At 43.7% G+C, this 23080-nt stretch overlaps 3 protein-coding genes and 1 non-coding gene across 4 annotated transcripts; 3 read left to right on the top strand and 1 right to left on the bottom strand.

Annotated features, from left to right (window-relative positions):
• Positions 1-2127: 2127 nt before the first annotated feature.
• On the top strand, positions 2128-7479 carry gcshb (glycine cleavage system protein H (aminomethyl carrier), b). The gene is made up of 5 exons (XM_006641201.3): positions 2128-2342; positions 5349-5428; positions 6444-6507; positions 6622-6753; positions 7224-7479. Exons 1-5 carry the CDS (start codon positions 2192-2194, stop codon positions 7319-7321), a joined length of 525 nt encoding a protein of 174 aa, XP_006641264.1. The 5' UTR covers positions 2128-2191; the 3' UTR covers positions 7322-7479.
• Positions 7472-17859, bottom strand: LOC102689837 (deoxyribodipyrimidine photo-lyase). Its single transcript, XM_069181150.1, has 8 exons — positions 16501-17859; positions 15068-15935; positions 14528-14700; positions 14205-14289; positions 13006-13238; positions 10770-10964; positions 9830-10055; positions 7472-9337 (listed from the first exon to the last, which is right to left on the bottom strand). Exons 1-8 carry the CDS (start codon positions 16726-16728, stop codon positions 8802-8804), a joined length of 2544 nt encoding a protein of 847 aa, XP_069037251.1. The 5' UTR covers positions 16729-17859; the 3' UTR covers positions 7472-8801.
• Positions 17860-17953: 94 nt separating this feature from the next.
• On the top strand, positions 17954-22707 carry rpl13 (ribosomal protein L13). Its single transcript, XM_006641202.3, has 6 exons — positions 17954-18046; positions 18839-18955; positions 19540-19681; positions 20243-20416; positions 22060-22116; positions 22500-22707. The coding sequence occupies exons 2-6, from the start codon at positions 18852-18854 to the stop codon at positions 22656-22658; spliced, it is 636 nt and encodes a 211-aa protein (XP_006641265.1). The 5' UTR covers positions 17954-18046; positions 18839-18851; the 3' UTR covers positions 22659-22707.
• Positions 19304-19386, top strand: LOC138224390 (small nucleolar RNA MBII-202). Its single transcript, XR_011182871.1, has one exon. It is a non-coding gene; the product is annotated as a small nucleolar RNA MBII-202 (small nucleolar RNA).
• Positions 22708-23080: the final 373 nt, after the last annotated feature.

The raw sequence follows: 23080 nt of genomic DNA, 5'->3' as shown, positions 1-23080 counted from the left end.
TTCACTGTCTTAAACAGTGATCCCCAATCTGGTTCTGGAAGGCCAGTGTGTCTGCAGATCTTCTAGGTCTCTTTAACACACCAGCATCTGAAGAGCTTGAAGAAGCTGATCAAATTAAACTCAAATAATGAGATAATCAGATTATGAGCCCATAGGGATCCCTTGTGATCCCTTAGGTTTTCTTACTAGAGGGATCCACTGGTAAAAAAGTTTGTCAGATTCTAGAGCAGGTTTTGGCGAATCCAGCCCTCGAGTGCCAGTTTACCACAGGCATTAGAGTCAGCATTGCATGGAAATGATTCAAAGGTCACCATGTTGTAGAACCCATGTGTGAGCACATATGAGAAAATCTTGGACCAGCACATGATTTCAACCTAGATCACTGTGGTTAGAGCTTATGTAAGTAACACTGCTGCCATTCTGCTACCTTTGGTAATCTTGAAGACATCTCATCATCCACTGAAGAAGAGAATGGTGAGGATGAAGAGAACGGATCACTTTAAATGCAAGAATTGTCTGAAACTCCCATCTGAAAATGATTTACTCATATCCCTTTGCAGATAAAGGAGTGTTGGATGCACTACCTATGACTTAGTATCTAGCATGGGAAGTATGGCCTGACTGTTGTGCATATCTTAACCTCCATCGGGGTTCACACAGATGGAGAACAAGGTTCTGACATTGTCACGTTCAGTTATGGCATTCAATGGATCGAAGGACTTCGTGTACGCCGAATGAAGAATATCGCAATGTGGGCTATCACACGTAATAAAAGGTTCTTTGAGTATTATCACAGTAAAAGACGAAGTAGGAACATTCTGGACTGTGAAAGAGAATTGGCTGCACTAAATGAGTATTTCCAAGTGACAGGTGTGTGGCATGAAGAAAACAACATGCCTCAGGCAGTGGGAGGGCACATAAATTGAATTGAATTGGAAGTATTCAGAATCATCCAAGGCATTGACAATATTAAGCAGGGAACACAAATGAAAGCTGTGGGAGTGCATTTAAAAAACAGAGCAGAAGACACCGCTCTTTATTTTACAGGTTATGGGAGTATGGAACAAGCTACCCACCTAACTTTGTTGCAAAGCCGGTTTCCCGACTTCTTTCAAGACACGGCCGGAATTGATCCTTGGATAAATAATTTACTGCAAAACGAGCTACACAGGCCAGGCGAGTCCATGTCACTTGTAAACGTTTCTTTTTCTTACAAATGAAACATGCAGTCACCACGATCTACCGCTATTCTTGCGGCACTGTAATACTCTCTCTCAGCTAAAGGTCTGTCGTGTGACTGGGGGCGCGCGGCCACACCATCGTGACCTTCGGAGCGTGCCAGGTGGCCAAGCGCCGGCCGGATAAGGATTTCGAAGTCGGGTAGTGTGACACACACACGGGACAGCCAGAAAAAGCATTGTAAGCTGCTGTTTAACCCACTGTTCGTCTGGCAGCGCTGACTCGGCAAGCCCTAGTCCTGCTGTATACAGTAGGAAACGACGTACAGGACTGACTCATATGCAGTATGTGCTCTATATGAATCAGCGTACAGTATGTGACTGGACAGTCAGTTCTTGCGATTACTGCAGATTTCCTTAGTTGAGCCACTATAGTGAAGGTTCATTCTCTAAGAGTGCAGAAGATAATTAAGGAGAACTTGCTGCCCAAAGGACTTGGTATCTTCACCATATTCGTTGTATTTGAAATCGTAGTGGGTCACAATACTTCTGAAAAAGTTTCTTTAGGGTGTGCTCATATTTAAACAATATTAGGGACTTAAAAGCACGTTTAACTACCTGCGTTTCGTGACTGCGATTCAGGTTGCAGAGCACTGTTTGTGGCAGTAGATCACTAAGCGGTAGACACACTGTTGTTGGAATAAAACATTTACCCTATGCGAAACATTTTGTTGCAAATTTTATCCCCAATATTTATATTACAGACTTTAAACGGCTACTTTATAGATACGTTTATTAAATTGTTATGACAATTGTGTGATTATCATGCGCAATATTTATTCTACCGTGCACAGGTTAAAAGTCCCAGTCTATAATTTGTCGGACCTTTCCTCCCGGCAGACAGAGAGATGCGCGTTCCCGATTCTCCGCTGCTTGGCTGAGCGCGCCTGAGTGGCTGGTGCGCGCCTTCCTCGCGGCCCGCAGGACGTCACTCAGACAGAGACACTGCGAAGATGGCGATGCGAGCGGGGCTCCGGTGCGCCTCCGTTAACTTTCCTTTGGCGTTGTCCCTGCTGTCCCGATCTACACAGAGAGCCCCTTCCCAGCTCCCTTGGACGACCTGCATCCCACGGACTCTAGCCACTGCCTCCCGTCTGCTCTCAGGTAAGACTTTTCAACATGCTGCGGAGCTGAGGTGTGTACTCTGGGCGAGTGCCCGTGTACATCATGGTGTTACAAAACCACAGCTCAGTAAGTGCATTGAAAACAGCTTTTGTTTTTCAACTAACTACTTTTAGGGAACTGCAGTTTGTCCAATTCCAACAGTATATAGTGTGACGAAGTGTTGTTGCTGTTGTTGTTTTTAAAAAAGCAGCGAATCGAAACTTATGACTAGCAGGATATACAAGCAGGCACGAAAGAGTGATTTGCCACAAAGTAAAACCTTGTTATTAAACTCACGCGGTCCAGCACCAAGACGATAAAAGCTTCGCTACTTTCTTGTACTGCCTAGATGATCTTTTATTCGTCAAATTGGGCCTTCAGCGCTAAGCAGAAGCAGATGAAAACCGTGTAATTATTCGTTTCGTGCGACTGCAACCATTATTTAATGTGGGAATTTGAACAAACAATAAAAAAACGCTGACTTTGCATATAAAAAGTATTTGAACTTCGGCTGCTGTTTATTGCAGATTACAGATGCGCTATTACATTTTCAGAACCTCGTATCGAGACAATACCATGTATGCAGCAGATTCATGGCTGATAAGTAGTTGTATTTTAAAGAGGTTTTGAGCCTATTAATGTTAAGTAATCATATGTTTTAAATTAAAATAGCATTCCTAAAATGCGGAAGGGTTAGTTCTGTAATTGCTTGCTCGCTATAATTACTATTTTCTGTGCCTTTATTGAAAAGATGAATGTACACATGCAGATACAGTACTCTGAGTATTGCATGACCTCTGCATTTTAAACACCAGAATGACCTGACACAACATATCTGTTTTGCTGTGAGTACTGCATATTCAGTTTGTGTGTTGTGCAAGTGGATCTTGACAAATTTTTATACACAATGCATAAAAATGCCCCTACAACCGTGTACTAAGTAAGGATAAGGACTGGAAGGTTAAAAAAAAACCATGGTAATCCACTTTGATTCTTACTGTATGGAAAGCTTTCAACAAGAAATGCAGTTGTTGTTAACGTAAGATTCCACTATTTCAGATATTTAACTGAAAAACATTTCATTTCTAATACTTGGAAAAAAATGAGTCCAAGCCAGTTCAAACAAAATATGAAAAGGTGCTCCTTGCTGTGAGCAGGCTTTGTTTACAAAACCTAATAACGTGGAACAAGCATTTAAAAAGGAAAAGGATTTGTCCTTTAATTCTGCTAATACAAAACCCTCACTGGGTATATTATCAGGTCTAGAGCACGTCATCCATTGAATCTGTCCATTTAAATACCAGTGGGCTTGAAATAGTGCTGCTTATACCTGATTATGTTGCTTTCGCATGTGCCTATATGAAGAGATTTAAAATGGATCATGAGCATTGACATTTTCCTAAGACAGTAATTTAAAAAATATTGACTCAGTGTGGTGAAATATTATCGAGGTTGATCATTAATAATATCTACTATTTCACAATTTATTAGCTCTTCGAAATTATTATCTTTTCAGGATTCCTTTTTAAGTGTTGAGATGTAACTGTTGCTATAGTGAAAACGACAAAAAGTTCCTGACAACAAATTGCTAAAATGTGAATGTTGTTTTAATTTTTACAAAAATCCATAAACCTGTAACAGTCTCCAGTTTAATGACCCACTCATACCCATGCAGAGAGAGAGTCTCTCTCTCTCACACAGTATCTAGCCATCAGTCAGCACAGTTTAAGATCTGGTTCAAACCTGTATATTTCTGCATGGTCTGATCTCAGCCCTGGAAAATTGTTGAAGCATTTTAATTGCCCCCAGGGGTATCAGAATGCAAGGGAAATGGCCTAATCAAGACTACATTGGAATTCGGAGGTGGGATATTTACTCGTTTTTATATATTGCTGTAAATGCTGAATTTGTTTGAGATTTCTGGAATGTAAAAGATACGCCTTCATTAAGTGGCTTTTACACAACTAAGACTGTGTAATGCAGCACTCCATATTACGAATGAATCTTCCCAGTGTGGAAGAGATTGGGCTGGAGATGCTGGGTGTTTCATGTGAATCTTCACATCACCCATTCCTCTCCCTGACACGCTGAACAGTTTACATGTTTTCTATCATTTATTGCAAGGATCCCTTGGGATTCTTGCACATTTTAGGGCCAGAAGATTTTGGCTCAGTAGTGTTAGGTTTAAAAAAAAGTGTGAGCAGCCAATATTAGTCTGTAATCTTGCTCCGTTTTGCCATATTAGGAGGTGAAATATGTTGTGCAATGCCCTTTGGCCTTGGTTCGGATTGTACCGGTCTGTACTTTGTACTGCCATTGGTTCTGTGTGTGTTTTAAGATTCAGGCAGACACTCTGTTGTATCCCACCCTAAAGGAAGAGCTGTGGCACCGTCCCCTTTCAATCAGAGGCTCTCCGATTTCCTCATTTTCTTTAGGGTCTGGTGCCAATCTGGGCTGCTAGTTACAGTATCTCCAGGCTGAAACTGTAAAGTACAAAACAGGCACATGCCCTTGTCAAAGGAATAGTTTCCTTATGCTGCTATTAAGAGTGAGTTGTCTTTAACAATCCTGCGTGACAGCAGGAAAAGGGGAAGTCCTTTAAGTCTCTTTACCATTGGGTTTTGATTAAGCCAACAGTGATTCATCAACTAAAGATGTTGCTTGTATTAATAAGCCAGTGCAGTTTTGTCAAGATGACCTAGAAAAATAGCAGCACTAAACGTCCCTTTTATTCATTTGTTGTGTTTTTACAATCTCAGTTTATTCTCTCTTAATTATTCTAGCGTTCCTTTATTGCCGTATTGTTTAATAACCTATAGCTTCCTTACAAGCCACTCTAGTTAAACTTTGAACCTCGTGTTGTGTACGTTTGCTGTAGGTCACCCAAGGCTTGCAATGGGAGATTAAGTACCGATCAGCCAATGATGGAGAAAGCCATACAAGATGATGTAATACTGTATGGTTACACTCTGGTCTGACAGTACTGAAATCTTTTTATTTCTCCAGCACTTAAATTCACAGACAAACATGAGTGGGTGCGTGTGGAAAATGGCATTGGCACAGTAGGCATCAGCAGTTTTGCCCAGGTGAGTAGACCTCCCATTGTGGACCTTCTACTTTGATCACAGTCATTGTGAACTACCCACAGTGGAAAATCTAGCGCCATAGGAAAAGCAGTTAACTTTATCACAAATAGTAATTGCCCTGCCTTGTTCTTTTATGCCCCCGTGTGTGTAATCCCCTGTCACAACTGAGTCCTTTGTCCCACAGTGCGGAGTTTGGACTTAGCCTTTCTTGATCCAGTTTACCGAACTGTTATTTTAAGGATAAATGCTTATCATTTCTCAGTTACTCAGTCTGATACCATAAGCAAAGAGCTGCTTGTTTTTGTGCTTGTCCCCAAAGGAATCATCCCATGTACATAGACTTGACTCAAATGTTTGAAAGAAAACGTGCTTATTCTTGAAAGATAATTAGTGGGAAAATGGGTGATTAGAGCACGTGCTGTGGTTGGAATGTGGAGACAACCAGTAGATCAGCCAAAGATCACCAAAGATCCTCAGAATAAGCTGTCACTTTTTACAAGCTTTGTCCTTTGATTTGCATTTAACTGGAGCAAACAGAGGTTGTACCTAGCTTATCTTTAATGTAAAATAGGCAGCATTTCCATTTGTGAGGTAAAACAAAAACTAAGCAAAAAAAAAAAGTCATTTGGCTTCCAGGCTATGTATCTGTCTAATGCATCCTGCTGGCTGTCCTTTCAGAAACCACATTCCTCAAATTCACAGGACAGTCAATCAACAAAACGCATCTCCTTGCAGACAGACACTAAGCAGAGGAGGTAGACAGAACCCGGCCTGTCCTGCAGCTTTAATATTTTGCAGTACTATTTTGCATTGTTACTGCAGTATCACAATATTGCAAATAGGGTTATTCTGGTAATCGATGAGAATGAGTAACACTTTTCTAAATTTAGTTTAGATATATAGTCCTATGTAGTTTTTAAAAAAAAACACTAGTTCTTGATTAATCTATTTTTAAATTTTATTTTTAATTATTAGGCAAAGTTCAAATAAAGTCAATTTTGTCACTGCTCCACAGGAAGCATTAGGTGATGTGGTATATTGTGGACTTCCAGACGTCGGCACAAAGCTCAACAAAATGGGTGAGCATTGCCTTTCTCGTAATGCACGTCATTGTTGCTGCTGTGACTTGCACGACCATGTCACCAGTTTCACTAGTGAAATGCAACTTCTTGTTCGTGTCTTCTGTTCTGCAGATGAGTTTGGTGCTGTAGAAAGTGTGAAGGCTGCTAGTGAGCTGTACTCTCCTCTGACTGGGGAGGTAACAGAAACCAACAAAGCCCTGGCAGACAACCCTGGGCTAGTGAACAAATCCTGCTACAGCGAGGGTGAGCACAGCCCTGCCTTGAAGGGAATTTTCGCAAGACTGTATTGCTGCTGATTCAGTGCATTTGCAATGTGCCAGGTTTAATATCCAGAACTTCGCCCTTGCAAAAAACAAATTCAGGAAGTAGTTATCAAGGATTTAGATCCACTTTTATATTTTTTTTTCAAGTATAAATCAAGACTAGCGCCAAGTCAATGAAAGTTTTTTTTTATATGCATTATTCTGAGATATTTGTGTATCTGTAAAGATTTAATTATTATTTTTGTGAAGTTACCAGCTGTGTACATTTACACTTGTATGACATTTCCAAATCTCATGATTGCACTTTTTCTTGCTTTTAATTATATGCTGTCCTCACGTAGCGCATTTAAGTACTGTATTGCATTTCAAGTTTGGCAGGTGTTGTAGGATTTTAAACATTGACTTGCAACAGACTTGTTAAAGGTGTTTTGTTTTTTATCTGTCTCTTAGGCTGGCTGATCAGAATGACTGTCGACAACCCGTCTGAGCTAGAGGAGCTCATGGAGGAAGAGGCTTATGAAAAATATATCAAATCAATCGAGGACTAGGAGGCCCACTGGAAGTCTCCATTCCCCCTTCTCATGAAAACAATGGTTAGAATTTTATTTACTAATCCCAGCTACCCCTGAACTACTGCAGGCCCACAAGCAGAGGGTGAGCTAGAATCAATGGAGATCTACAAATAAAACACAGACGAGTTTTTTAACTGGATTTTCAGTGTTTTTATTATTATTTTTAACCATTTTACCCTTGGGATCTTTGAACAGAAATTCAACTGACATGTGTAGAAATAATTTCATCAAAGTTGGGCACACTTGCAAGTTCCCAAAAGTTAGTTTTCATTCCACATTTGAGGTTATTGAATGAAGACAGTTGCAGGCCTGTTTCGTATTGTATTTACCACAGATCGTGACAACAGAGTGCTCTTTTTATAAGAAAATGTTGCGTAATTCAGTTTGTTGCATATAAGCAAAAGTTTAAAAACTGTGAAAAAAACTTTTGCAAGCAGCAGGTTTTCAACTCACCTGAGAAAACTCTCTTCTGGTTTTCTTGCTAATCGGGCATAATTTGTTTGAAAGGCCCTTTTAATCATTATAATGATCTGAAAGCATTTAAGATTTAGTTAAGTAAATTGCTGTTTGTAGGACATGGGTTAAAGATTCCTGCTCCTAGGGTTGTTTTTTTTCGATTGAGAGGTCCTAAATACTTAAATTGTCATTTGTAATTTGCCATAAAAGTTTAAGCCTCAAACATTTTAGAGTGTTGACTTTTTTTTCCCCTCCCTGACAAAAGTGGCATACCTAAGGTCATCACTAATGGTCATCCCTAGATAGGTTTCTTTAACAATCTGCTCATTGGTTTTTTACAACTGTATCTGAGTCCCCTGGGTATGGAAGGAGATCATGCAGAGTAATCAGAGTAATTCTACTTGCCCTATGCACAAGTATTATTGCATGTTTGAGGCTCATTTTTAGTGTTTATTTTTGACTGTAGAAGGTTTGCTCAGTTTCTTGGTTAAAAACACTTCAGTAAGTTTTTTGCTTCACAGAGCTTTTTCACAGAGCCTGATCAGTCCCTTAAGCAGAACTTATCGGTGATGCTGTCGCTGTTCCTAAAGCCAGTTTAACTTGTACTTCATTCCTGCAGTTTTAGAATTTGATTGCAGTGGAGTTTTCCACTGCACGTTCCAGCAAGACGCGCCGTAAAAAGTGTTTTTTTCTCCCCATCAGAATTCAGATGTATAGTGCAAAATCAAAAGTACTATGCATGCAGACGTTACATTTCTGTAATACTACAATTCTAATAATACTTTGTTATTCTAAATTGGGAGGTTAATGAACATGTTTTTCATAAATCGGGATCTGGCGGTAACTCTGTAACTGCAGAGGTAGGTAGTTGGAAATAAAAAAATAATAATTTGTTAGGCGTCTTCTAATAAAATATTTCTCAAAGGAGTAGCTTCATTTAAAAGGTTTATAACAAACACTGCCCCTGTAATTCTAAAAAGAAAAAGAGAACCCGTTGGGCTCAACTGGGCGTGATGGGGGCTCCCCCAGGCACCACACTGAAGGGGTCGGTTCTGGGGGTTCTCCTGGCTCTGCTCTTCTGTGCAGGAGGTGGGGGGAGCCCCTCCAGCACGCGCCGGTCCCTCTCCTGCCGCTCCAGCCGGCGGCCGCCCTCGCTCATCACGCTGGCCGTGAAGTCCCGCTCGCGGAGGAACGCCGCGGCCTCGTCCCGCTGGCGGCTGACGTAGCCCCGCAGGACGGCGTCGAAGGGGTTGGTCTGCGCTCCGGGTTCCAGCGTCTGGTGCTGGAACTCCTTGCGGGTGATGACCGGCAGGAGGAAGCGGCCGCCGCGCTGAACGACCTCGCCGCCGCCGCCGCCGCCCAGGGCTTCCTTCACGAGCTTGTCCGGCAGGGGCAGCAGGTCGCAGCCCGAGCGCCTGTCCACGTACTCGCCGGCGAACTGCTGGCGCGCTGTGGCCACATCCCGCAGAGACCGGGCGCGCCGCTCCTCGAGGTCCGCAACGATCCTCTCCGGATAGTCCCCCCCGAGAGTCACTCCTGCAGAGGGAGGGAAAGTAAGGACTGGGAGGACCGCTGCTTTCAATTTATTACTTCATCTAGGCCCCAACGTTTTTCAGGAAAGTTAAACCTGTGAATATAGAGTATAAAGAGGTCCTAAAGATAATATTGATATTTCTCTGCCTTAACTAACCAAGATGTACAGGTATCTCAGCAAAGAACAGGAAACACACATTTTTGTGGTCAAGACTTCCTTTAGAGATTGTCTTTAGTGAATATGATGCTGCCCTGCCCCCAAATGCACGTCAGAATTGTCTGGCATATTTTAGTAATATGACTGTGCTTGTTGCACACTAAAAGTGATTTCTGTTGCAAATGTTTATTCACTTCTGCAATTCTATATCCAAGAAACAAGTAATCTGTGTACAACGATTAAATACTTTTCATCAGCCACAGTGCTCTCTTTACTTGTGACTCGGGCAAGTTGTGTCGGAGGATTCTTATTTTCCTGAGGGAAAATCAACGTCTCACCAGCTCTGCGGAGCACTGATGCTGGGCACTGCCAGGGTTTGTGGATGAGCTCGTCGGGTAGGGCGGCCAGCTCTGGACACCACTTCCTCACGAAGGACCCGTAGGGGTCACAGGTCAGCGCCGCGGAGACGGGGTGCATGACGAAGTTCCAGTGGTCCAGGCCGCACATCCCTCCATTCTGCCACATCACGGCATCAATGGCAACATCTGCGTCCACCAGGGTGTCCTGAGCAAGACAATAAGGATAAAGAGAGAGGTTGAGCATAGCCGCGCCAGTGATGTAGTAGTAGGCAAGACTGGGCGGAGCGGTGGCACTGTGGCTAAGGATCTGCGCCTGTGACTGGAAGGTTGCAGGTTCAAATCCTGCAGCTGGCAGAGGAATCCTACTCCATTGGGGCCCTGAGCAAAGCCCTTAACCCCAACTGCTCCAGGGGCGCCGTATAAGTGGCTGAAACTGCACTCTGACCCCAAGCTTCTCTCCCTGTCTGTGCGTCTCATGGAGAGCAGGCTGGGGTATGCGAAAAGACAAATTCAAGAAACTGTATATGGCTAATAGTGATCTTATAATTGCACGGCTATCTGTTACTATGCACATCTTGAAGGAGTGTGACACCCCTAAAGAAGGCTCCGCAGCCTAAATGTTGTTTCTTTTCTACTCTTTTCAGCACGGAATAAACCTTGACTTGTTCCTTTGCAGCCAACAGATGCTGGCGCATTGAACTACTCGAAGGAGATGTGCCTGCCATCGGCCTTTCTCTGTGCCAGTGATGGTGCTTTCCTAGTTTGAAAAATGTTGTGATGCCTGTATTAACACTGGGTTTCGAGCTGTGTTCTCAGGGTGTTATCTCGGAAAGGGCAATACAGAAAGGGCAGTAGGCTGCAGCTGTGGACTGGAGTTGGGCTGATCCTTGGATCCATGTTGGGATGGCTTGACCCTTGCCTGAAACCAGCGGTAGCCCTCCTGCCAAGGCAGGTGCAGGTAGGCGATGAGGAAGGAAGCCACTACGTGCCGCATGTAGTTATTCATCCAGCCAGTCAGCCACAGCTGCCTCATGGCCGCATCCACCAGCGGGTACCCAGTCCTGCCCCGCTGCCAGGCCTTCAGGTGGGCCCGGTCTGCGCTCCATCGAATGGCCTGAGGGGCGAAAGGGTAGACAAGAGCAAAATGACCACCTTGCATTTGATGGGACAGAAAGAAAATCGTATTTGGTTATATTTGACTGTGTCGTGGATCACAGGGGTTTCATAGAAATAGAATCTGTGATTTGGCTTCATTACTCTAGTTCTGCACCCTGCTGACCCCTGGTGTGCGGGGAAGCGTCCTGGTGGTGGTGGTGGTGGAGGTGAGACCCCATTACCCGTAAAGCACTCTGAGTGGAGGGCAGGGGCATAGCAACAGGTGGCCTGGGTGATTGACAGAATCAGTCCAAAGTAATTTAATAGTTTTTCCCTTGTTTGCGTTACATGTTTTGCTTTTTAATGTTACGTGTTTTATTTTTTTTTATCTTTGTATGTGATTTGCTACTATCTCGCTGTATCTTTGGTGACCAATAAGAAAATTATGTAAATACAGTGGGGCGGTGCATGCGTAGCCGTAGCCTAATTGCCTATCGTTGTCCTCAGACACTCTTAGAGCTGTCTAGCGCTGGGATTTTGGTTTATTAGCCAACATGGCAAAACAAATGCATATATCTACGTTTTTCAAAAAGCCGCCTGTAGATGCCCAGATCGGTCCCGAAACAAATAAGACACACGAGACGCTACAGGCATCTTGGGTTTTAAGGAGAACAGCCTGGCTTCCCGAATACAAGTGTTTCTGGACCGCAAGCGGCAGTGCACGCGTTTGCTTGTAGCAGCTCGATACCTGTAGGAGTTAAGTACGAAGAGGTTCTAAAATTTCTCCTGTAAACAAATTACAAGTTTTGGAATGCATGAATAACATTAAGATAATATTGACGGATAGATGCGAGTGTGCATTTTACCGATAACTATTCAGATCGCCTCTAAATGCCCTGCAGTTTAAGTGAACGACGTTTACAGAGCTAAAATACATCCAAAGTATGTATTTGACGCTTTTATTAGCAGACCATTCTTGCAATTAAAGGTACGATGAATTGGTTAGCACTGTAATGCGACTATAACAATTCAGTGTTAAGTCTTGTGGGAAGTCACGAATTTCCAAATTAGGTGTCTTTTCGCATTGAAAAAAATAAATACTAATTTCGTGGGTTTCATACAAGTGTAAAAGCATCATGAAGGATCAAACAAGATCTGTTACAGTTTAGCTCGTATCCTTAACATTTTAAAGACAGTCAATATTCATAAACATATGAGCCTCCTTAGATGTGAATAATACTAAGACATGACACATGCCAACAAGTTAACCATCTATGACATAAACCTGTGGTTGTAAGGTCTGTAAAATCACCGTGATTGTAAGATCTATGGTTTTTATTTTCTAAGGCAGTTTTCCTTTTCTTTCCCTACCGTGACACGCAGTCGCCAAACGCGTAACTGTGAGATACCATCGCGACAAGACCTCCGCAGCATGTCATGATAGGGACCCCGTGTATATCACATGTATATCGCGCAGTGTATATCACGACTGGCGCCTTGCTTCTATGCCACCCCGGCACCGCTGTCGCAACAAAGGTCTCATGGTGGGTGAAAGACTAAAGGTCTTTTAGCGTGGGTCCGCTGAGGATAGATCCCACCAGTATATATGGTTCCGCTAATTCCGATGTTAGATTATATCGCTCGACGATTGCATTGTAAATTGGAGGGGTGCCCCTATGCTGGCAGGAATGTCAATTAGAGCCCAGGCCACCCAATCTTGCAGAGGCCCACCCAAAAATCAATTCCTGGCTATGTCCCTGGTGGGGGGTTCAGAAAAGTGCTACATGAGTGTAAGGAAATATCAATTATCATTAACGAGACACATGCAATGAAAATGCATACTTGCCGTCCGTACAGACGCGTTATGGCAGAGCGTGTAAATGGAGTACATTTATGAAATGCTTGTACGGGTGTAGAAGAGGCACATGTCAACTACACTGTTAAAAATAAACATGCGGATTCAAATCTGAGGTGACTACTTCGACATCGCAGTGCGGTTCCTATTTGAACTTCTCCCGCGAGTGGTTTGTGCTTTCCCCCGGCGGCGGACGGGTCCTTACGGTATAAGGCGGGCGCAGGGACTCCCAGGGCAGGTGTGGGAACAGGCTCAGCTGCCAGTAAGCCAGGTCTCGCCAGGCCAGCTTGCGCTGGAATTTGGGCGATTTGCGGTGGGCCGCACGGAGCGCCCTCAGGAGAAAGCGGGGGCTGAGCTGTCCGAAGTGAAGATAGGGAGACAGGCTGCTGGTGTTGGGGACGTCTGCGCGACAAGACTCTTTCTCGTAGCGGCTCAAACCTGAGGGGGAGGAAGGATCTGATTGACGAGCTCTGTTAGCAGATTTCCCATTATTTCCCATTTAACACACAGCACAAAGCGTCTGTCATGAACAAAGGGACAAGCTACATATTTGGCAGCTATAAGATTATTAAAATGTCACTTACACAGTGGTCGGTTCCCTGGAAGGAAATAATTACTATTAGCATGGTACAGAATAAAACATTATGCTGTTAATGACAGTAACGGAAATAAAGATAATACTTTTTACTGGACGTTTCATATTCATTTTGACCCAAGGGCAGCACGGTGGCTCAGTATTTAGCATTGTTGCCTCGCAGTGCTGGGGCTCCACATTCAATTCAGGACATGGGGTGCTGTAGAGTTTGTATTTTCTCCCTGTGTTCACATGGGATTTCGCTGGGTGCTCTGAGTTCCTCTCAAAGTGGAGATATACTGGTAGTTTCATGAGCTTCTTGGAAAACCTACCCTGGTGTGAGTGTGTTCGTGTCTGTGTGTGCCCTGTGATGGACCGGTGTCCTGTACAGCTTTATTTGATATTGATTACTACCTTCAGCGAGGAGCATATTTCTGGATTGGAACTATCTAGTTTTCTCACAAAAACTGAAATGTCACGAAGTTGCCACTTGTCATGTTACACTGCCATCTTGTGGTCGAAGCTCTCACTGCAAACAGCACTTCTAAGATGTCACCTGGACTGATACAACCTCATGTGGTATTCGATGTGTTTCTTCCATTGGTTTCAGACATTTCCCTTAGTACTAGACAAACTGGAAAAGCACGGGGGGAATTGATCTTGAATTCAAGGTCTGTGTTGCCTCTACTTTCCAGGATAATGCCAAATGTTTAAGGAAACTTCTGTTCCAGGCAGACATGGCCTGTGGGGGCCTGGGGGAAAATGGGTTCAGCAACCATATTATTCTGGTTTGTGTGGTTCTGCTGAACAGTTAGTGCCTGACGTTTTACCATCACAGAGGAAATCCTGCAGCCGGGCATGAGCTCCCTCCTCACTGAAGTCCCAGGAGCTGCGGATCGTAGCAGCCCAGTCAACCTGAGTCACATCACAGAACACACAGGGAATTGTAAGTCAATGCGTTGTTCTAAATGCCTTGGGTTCCAGCCTATCCTCATAAAAAAACAGCAGTATAGTAAGCAAAATACAAGTGCTGGGAGGTGGATTAAACAGAGAACACACTGATGCGATCATGGATTCAGCTTTTTTATCTCGCACGCAATTGTCAAAAATAAAAGTAGACTAAGGACCTACTGATGTAAATGTCTTTACTCACTGTTGTGCCATCCTTTCTGCGTGGCATCTTGGCCAGATCCAGCTGATCCAGTGGACCGGACTGGGGCCACTGAGAGGGCACTGGGAGGGTGGCAGGGGCCTGGAGGACTGATCCCAGGCCTGGAGCAGGGTTATGCTGACAGCAGCTCATGAAATGGGAGACGGAGCCAATTCCTACAGAAAGCACAGAGGTGTGAGGACAAAATGAAGCTTATCTTTAGCGTGTCAGGGGCCTCATTTGCCTCTAGATCCCACTTTTACTTCTAGACTAGAATCTATATAGGTTTGGCTAAAGCTTCTCTGTATCACAGGGTAAAAATGCCATAAATGCTTAATGTGATCAGTCATGATGGTTTATGGCAGTATAGAACAAAGCTACACAGCCATGTTGTCAAAGCCAATAACTTCCTTCAGGAAAAGGCTAGATGAGATCAGATCAATCGCTACTAACTACCAAACGATGTAGTAACTATGCTCTTCCCTGTGCTCTAATGAAGAAATTTACATGTTGCAGTCAAGTTATGTTATGGACATTACCTACCTCTGAGCCCAACTCCCTCAGTGCAGACAGACCCTGGCTCTCGCAAGCAGTATGAATGGTACAGGTGACACTTCACCCCTTGGCTTTCTAGTGCTGAAAATGCCAGTTCATCGCGTTCCTTTAGCCAGGGCTCATACAACGCATTGGCCAAGAGTGTGTCAGCCCCGGTCTCAGAGACTAGGCTCTGCAAAGCCTGCTGGGTTGTTGTCTCCACTCGCCGTGTCACCAGGTGGCCGCCTAACTTGTGCAGGGACTGGATAAAGCACAGCAGGGCATGATGTAGCCAGTACTTACTGGCACTGCCCACTGCCACAGTGACACCGGGGCCCTCCTCCTCTCTGGGGCACCAAAGAAAAACTGGTATAACAGGGGCCCCTAATTCCAGGGAGCCAACCAGAGCAGGGTTATCAGACAGGCGGAGGTCACGTCTGACCCACACTAGGACGGGTCTTGGCATGGAGGGGGATCGATGAACTGAAGAAGCTTTTTTCCTGGTTCTCCTCCTCCTGGAGGACCGGGACCCATCTGGTTGGCTAGTGTTGCCCGGCGGTGTACCACCTGCCCTTTCCCTGCTGGGAGGCTGACAGCCTTTGCTGCTGAGCTGCTCCAGCCTGGGATCGCATTCTCCACTGGAACTGGTTGCCTTCAATGCCTGGACACCTTGGCCCGCCCCAGGCTGAGACGCCTCACCAGCAACGTTGACGCAGACGTCCGTACTCCCTGATTGGAATGGAGTCTCCCTCTGTGATTCCCTTGCTCCGGGATGTGAGGAAGGCTGGGGTTTCTCCTGTTTGCTCACTCCCAGCTCCTGCAGGGACAGAGCCAGAGCCACTTCCACCTCTTCCTCCTCCACACCTGGGGCCTGAGCCTGCAGCACGCAGCGGCACAGAAGATTGTCAGAGTGAAGCACAGGGGGATTTCCCCTCACACCTACATTTCTCATTCCAGGCATAGTAATCAGACAATCTCAGTATTTAAGTATTTCATTTCCCCCTTTACCTTTCTTTTTCATGGACTGGCATTTGTGTATTCACAGAAGACTGATAAAACTGTTAAAAGCTGGATAGTTGTCACACCAGGAAATACATTCATATTTACAGAATGTACCTAATGTAATCAGATAAATAAAAACAATATAATTAGGTTTAAAGTCATAACACAATCATTACATTCATTTATTTTACTTTATTCAAGTTTATTTACCTTATGTCAGTCCAAAATGACTTGAAAACACTTGCTGACATTTAAAAACGTGCACAATCCCAAACTGACTTAATTCAGAGTAATCAAAGCAGTTCACAATTGATCAATATCCCATAAATTATGCAGATGCAGGACCTATAGGTCCAGTCTGAACAGGAGGGTCTTGATTACTAGAGGACATTTATGAATTAGTGGTAACTGTACCTAGCAGAGGAAGAGTTAAGCCATACCTGTGTGAAGTACTCCAGGAAGATGGTAGTGAGACACATGTGCTCTTTCTCATGTCTTAGTGCCAGGGGCTCTATCAGCTCCAGGAACTGCTCCTGTGTGTCCTGATGGCCCAGCAAGGACAAAGTGAGACAGAAGAACTCCTCTGCGTCCAGCTCGCCCAGCTGCAGTTCAGCCATCATCTGCTGGACCTGGGTCAGGAGCGTCACTGTTCCCCCTGTGTCACACATCCTTCAGGGAGCTAGGGCTTCTGTTGAGCGCGTGCTGAGCATACACTCCCTTGGTCTCTGTTTATTGATTTTCTTTTTCGGTCAATATCTTGTTTTCCGCTCTTTGCCGCACGATGCTGCTTCTGATTGATCTTGATCTTCCTCCTTCTTCTTTTTTTTTTGCATCACTCTGTATCCCCTTGACAAAGAGCAATCAAATTCCCCATCCTGGTACACTTCTTTAAAAAGATTTCTTACTAGCTCTGCAATCCAATGGGTCAGGAATTGTAGTGATCCCACGGATGATAGTTTTTCGCAGGATTCTCTGGGAGCTGTTTATCTCTTTTGTGTCCCCTATGTTGTGCATTCAAAATAAAGCTATGCCTGTTTTTAGATTTGTTCTAAGTGTGGATTCCAATTAAATATGTTAATATTTTCATTACAGAGCTAAACAGTATGAAACTAGTCTCTGCCTTTTCCATATATTAATATATTTACTTCAGTGAAGCTGCCGTTTCAAGTATACCTAAGTGACTGATGTGTGTCTGTGTGCTTCTCTAACTTACACGGCAATGTTACCAAACCAACTGGGTGATTGTTACACAAGTCCTCCCTCAAACTGTTTTATAAGCGCAGTGCTGACATCTGACACCCCTAGAGTCCTGCACGTGCTCAAATTAGCTCCTGAGTTTCCTTTCAATTGCAGAACATGACGGATTAACTGTTTATGTACCTCACCCATATAGATATCATTATTGATTTTGTAACTATGTTTTAGATCAGTGCATCCCAAACAGTTATATTTGTAGATTGTGTGATTTTTAAATTAAATTCAACTAATTGAATACTGTAAGGAAACCCTGGCAATTTAAGCCAAATTCACTTTATACCGTGAATACACTAGTTAAAGTATTAACCGTATTGGTTTGAAATGGAACTGCCTAAAACGTGATTAGAATGAAAAATCCACGATTCGTGTGGAGGATATAATCTGTACCTCAATCGTTAAATATTTGTCACCTTTATTAAATTTCAGAATTATTGTATTTTATTGGGAAGGAAAAGTTGGGGAAAGGTTTACGCTCTGTACAGTGTTCTGAATCACAACCACTTAACTTAAAAAGTCGTGAATCCGAATGATCAGAGCAAAACACATGAAGGCACCAATACCATAGAAAGCAGACATATTTGTAGGAAAAATGAAGCCACACTTGCGCTTTTTCGAATACTTCCGGTTCACTGTCGTAATGTCTGCACCTTATTGGCTGGCCTTGAAAATATCCCAAAATTCTCAGCTCCTCTGCTTCCTTTTTCCTTTCGGCCATTTTCGTCTTGGACGGTACGTGTAAATGGGGTTCAGAGTTTGTTTGAAAAATCTAAATCAATCCTTAGTTTTGTAATAAACCTTTCGCCCCAGAAGGCTAGAATAGATAGGCGGTTATCTGATGGTTGTAAATATGTGAATATTGTTTGTCGGCGCGTGGATAGCAATCCGTGTGGCTAAAACTTTTGGTGCGGATCCCATCTCCTTTCTGAGCTTTCTCCGAGACAACCATGCTTGTCTGTTTTATTTAAACGTTTTTAGTACTCGCGCCGCAACGATTTAAGATTTTTTTTTTAGCTTTTGAGTCGTAAGCTAAGTTGTTTAAGAGAAAGTCGTTACAAGTAGGAGATTCCGGTGCTTTATTCGTTATGTGATAAACTGCAACGATGGTGCCTGTTTGTGTCCCTTTACCGTTAGATATAGTAAGAAAACATCTTGTTCACCATGGGGGGGAGTTTCTGTTCTGCTATGCTGTACTTCTTGTACACTGTAGTCTAGAGCTGACGAGTTCATAAAAAGTCTAGTACGGTACCAAAGTGAATCCTTGATATGTAGGTTGTGGTGAATTTCTGGTCCCTCTTCGATTTGATTAGAAGAGGCGATAGAATCATTGAAGTTTAGACTGTTAGGATTGGTAGGAGTTATGTTCGTTTACATTTAATGCAGACTTTGCAAAGCGAATGAATTCTGTTTTGACATGTAGTCCAGTGAAAAAGGAAATGCTCTATGTCGGTGTGATACTACCTACGGTGAAAGTGCTAAAAGGATAAGTGGGATTGACCTTTTTTCCCCTTCTGTGAAATAAAGGAAATAAGTAACCATGGCCCCCAGTCGGAATGGCATGATTCTGAACCCTCACTTCCACAAAGACTGGCAGAAGAGGGTCCGCACCTGGTTCAACCAGCCTGCCAGGAAGTCCCGCAGGTATGCATCCCTTCGCTTAATGAAGCCTTCTCTTACAGGGAATAAGAACTGCATGGTATTCAAATGTTTTTTTGCGTTATGGCTCTCAAAGAATACAATGTAAATGTAAACCCAGGTCCATCCTTGGTCCTAGAGAGCCCTAGTCGGGCTGGTTAATGTGCATCTCGTTAGTCATCTGTTTTTAAAGAACTAAATTGTTTTCAGTTGCTGGTGATTTGTGAAAGTAACTTAAAATCATTCGGGAAATTCACTCCATAAGGACTAGAGATGCCTTAGTTGAGCATAGTATTATGGAAGGTGGTTGTAGACTAATTACGTTGCCCCTCAGGTTTGTGAGCCCCAGTCACGTGATGATAAATCTCCGGAATCTCTGTAATTGCATTGATGATTCCTCTTGAACCCTTTTTGTCTGATGACTCCGGGCCTGAAACAAACCTGAAAGAATGTAGCATGAAGTGCGCATTAATAACTCACTAAATGCCCTCACATGTAAAGCTTTCTGCGTTCATGGGTCCCAGGGATGCACAGCGAAGAGGTGCATTTAGTAAGCACAGTCTAACCATCCAGCTCCTTCCCCTTTCCAGACGAAGGGCCCGTCAGGCTAAGGCTCGGCGGATTGCTCCTCGCCCCGTGGCTGGACCCCTGCGACCCGCGGTGAGGTGTCCCACGATACGGTACCACACCAAAGTGCGTGCTGGCCGGGGGTTCACCCTGGAGGAGCTGAAGGTATGCCCTTTCCCCCGTGTTGTCCTGCTCCGGCTGTCTGTTCCCTGTGCTCGGTGTGAAAGTGGAAAAGATGCTGTCAGAGCTTATGTTCTGTTTTGCAGTGGTTCACAACTCTTAAAGGGAGGTTTTTGTAAATACTTAATCATCTGCAAGAGCCGATGTGCCATTTTTTAATTACGGTGTTTTTCATGGCGACACTGCGAAGAGGGAGTTTTCTTTGGTTGTTGCTTTAATTATCTTTTGAGTAGGTAATTTGAGACAGAAGTTTAATAAGTTTTTGCTTTCCTCTTAATGATTACGCTAGCACCTTGAGCAGGCAGGGGGAGCATGTAATGGTTCAGCAGATTCAATGCATGTCTGACTCCTGGCAGATGCAGGGAGGATCCTTTACACTTAATCTGCACATGTTGAAGAGAGGCCTTTTTTTCTTGCCGTCACCGCCTGGCTGAACCCAAACGTTGTCCTGAAAACGTGTTATCACATCAACAAAAGCCAACCCCGTGCTGTTCTTCTCTGTCCTTGTAAAGACTTAATGTCATGCCGCTCTGCAATGTCTTTCAGGCAGCTGGTATCCACAAGAAGACGGCCCGTACTATTGGCATCTCTGTTGACCCCCGCCGTCGCAATAGATCAACAGAGTCTCTGCAGGCCAATGTGCAGCGGCTGAAGGAGTACCGCTCCAAACTCATCCTGTTCCCCAGGAAGGCCTCTGCCCCCAGGAAAGGAGACAGCACTGTAAGTTACCTGCGTCACCTCAGAGCGGACTCGAGCACTGGAAGAACTTGTGTAGAGCTGGGTGTGAGGTGGCAGTAGACTGCACTTGGGACGTTGACCAGTAGGATAGAGAAGCTTCTTGAATCGGCCCCACCTGATTGCATATCATGTCATGATCCATCCCCACTAGTCGGTTTTGAAGTTTTGAACTTGATTTGGGTGTTTAAATGGAAATCACATTTGTTAGTTTAACAGAGAATGGGCCCAGTACTTTTGACACTCGCAGGTGTCAGATTCAAGAGGCAAGGTGAGAGCATCAATGAGCTGGATTGCACAGTACACAATCGGATATTCCCGGCGGCAACATCCTGCTCTTCCTGCCAGGGTCTGTGGATCCTGCATTGGTCTTCGACAAACCCAAATTCAGTTAATAACACCACCATTCTCGATCATGAGGAATAGCCTGTAAAATGAAGCTAAACAACTCAATTGTCATCCTCTTTAAGGAGCCTTTCTGTAGCCTTTCTACCTGACGGTCCTGAAACCAGGAGTCATCCTTCACTGAATTCTCAATCTTACTGTTGCGTCTTAAAGCTGGTCATCCATGTATTTCAATATCACCCTTTGTGTTCTGTAGCGAAGTATTGTATGTTTTGTTTCCTCATGTCCTGATGAGGACAATCTATCGGATCACCCTGATCCCTTCACTGCAGTTTTCCTACAGCATTGAATCAACCATGCAATGCTCTTTAAGTGTGTGTACTGTGGATTACCTTACTCTTTTCAAAGTTAAATTAGGTCTCCTGTTGAATATTGCATTTCCTGGCTGCAGCTTCCTATTTCCAACTCCCCCTATGTTGTCCACAGATTTTTGCAGGTTGCTTGCTACCATAACCTAAATGGTTTCTATAGATAAGGGTGAGCTACTGGCATGCATCTGTTATGGTGTGACGGTCATTATTTCTTGATGAGAACTTTACCAGTAACAATTAAGACTGGTCTGTTTCATACCCCCATTATGAACTGGTATAATAGGAACTTCTAATTTCGCAGTCAGTTGATCATCAGGCAAGGTGCACCCTTAACTGTACTCTGGGTCCTTCTGGCTCTCCTTGAGAGAGTGAAGTTCTTTAAAGACTGAAGGATTATAAAAGGAACTTGTCACATCGTTGTTCTAAACATTTATATGAGAAAACAAAGCATAAACACCTTGTAATCTTGACCTTCCTTAAAGTGAAACCGCTGCAGGTTTGGACAAGTTTACGAATCAAGAGATAAAATAAATGATCTGGGGAGGGCATTTCTTCTCTGCTCCTCCAGGTGACCCCTTTTTTCTGGTGGGAAAAAAAAACTTTTGCAGAGACAGATTCAGGATTAAGTAGGTTTGGACAGTAATCGGTAAACATGAAAACAAGGTTCTCGTCTCGTTCTCCACATCGTTCCTGCTTGTTCAGTATTAATTTGCTCCTCAGTGGAAACAAGATCCAACCACAAAGTCAAGTGCATTTTTGTATTGGTCAGGATTGGGTGGGGTTGGGTTTTTTTCAGATGTTTGTCAGGCAGTGTATTTGTTTTAATTAAAAGGTACTGCTTTTGAGATGCGTTTTCGAATGCTGGCAACAATGCAAACTCATATTTGGAACACTCGTTTTTTTTCCCTCCAGGCTGAAGAGGTCAAGATGGCCACACAGCTCACTGGACCTGTTATGCCAATCAGAAGTGTAAGTTAAAGAGACTTCCTCTGTAAGGTTTACATTTTTAGGTTTAGGATAGACAAACCTGCTTAAGAAAGCAAGTGTACGTGTGTGCTTCTTGGGTCAAGAGGTAGCATGTTTCCCTGTGGTCGTTTAATGTCATGAGTGAATTCAATGTGACATCTTTTGGAATGCTTTTCCATGTTGGAGTGCTTGGTATCAGTTTTGTAATTTCAGGTATCTTATAATGCTAGGGTACAGTTTTTATTGCAGCGAATCAGACCTTGATTGTACAGGTTGTAGACTGTTGAAAGTTATAAGCAGATGACCCTCAAAATAGTTTTCCTGGCGTTAGACCTGAGAGTTCTGGTTGTGAAGTTGGCAGCTCCTGACTTTGTTCTGTGTTACAGGTGTATAAGAAAGAGAAGGCCCGGGTGATCTCCGAGGATGAGAAGAACTTCAAGGCGTTTGCCAGTCTGCGCATGGCCCGTGCCAATGCTCGTCTCTTTGGCATCCGTGCCAAGAGAGCAAAGGAAGCTGCAGAGCAGGATGTGGATAAGAAGAAATGAGCAGTAGTTTCTATGGAACTTTCAATAAAAAGCACCAACAGTTAAATAATGCCTTGTGTGCGAGCGTTCATTTCTCTTGAGGATCAGCGTCTTTTGGTGGTTTCGGAGGGATTGTGGTTCTGTAGCTCAAATGTTTCACATAATTGCCCCTTTTGCAAATTTTCTTGCAAAATTGCACTTAAGGCAACATTTCTGAATAGCCCTGAAGTCCAAATTTAACTTTGTGGAGTTATTTGATGCAAATCACTCAAACATCTGTGATATCTTCACATTTTTTTAAACAAATTGAGTTGTATCCTTGTTCATGGTGCTGATTTTTTGGCAGGAAGGCTGTTAGCGCTGAATTATATCTATGAAGGAGTTGTATGTATGGCTAACAGGATACATTTTATCTGTTTTGAGGCAGTCCAATTTTTGATCTT

Source organism: Lepisosteus oculatus, chromosome 20, assembly GCF_040954835.1.
Source record: "Lepisosteus oculatus isolate fLepOcu1 chromosome 20, fLepOcu1.hap2, whole genome shotgun sequence".
Classification (NCBI taxonomy): Eukaryota; Metazoa; Chordata; class Actinopteri; order Semionotiformes; family Lepisosteidae; genus Lepisosteus; species Lepisosteus oculatus.
The sequence above is the reverse complement of the archived record's forward strand: the minus strand, read 5'-3'. Positions and strand labels throughout refer to the sequence as shown.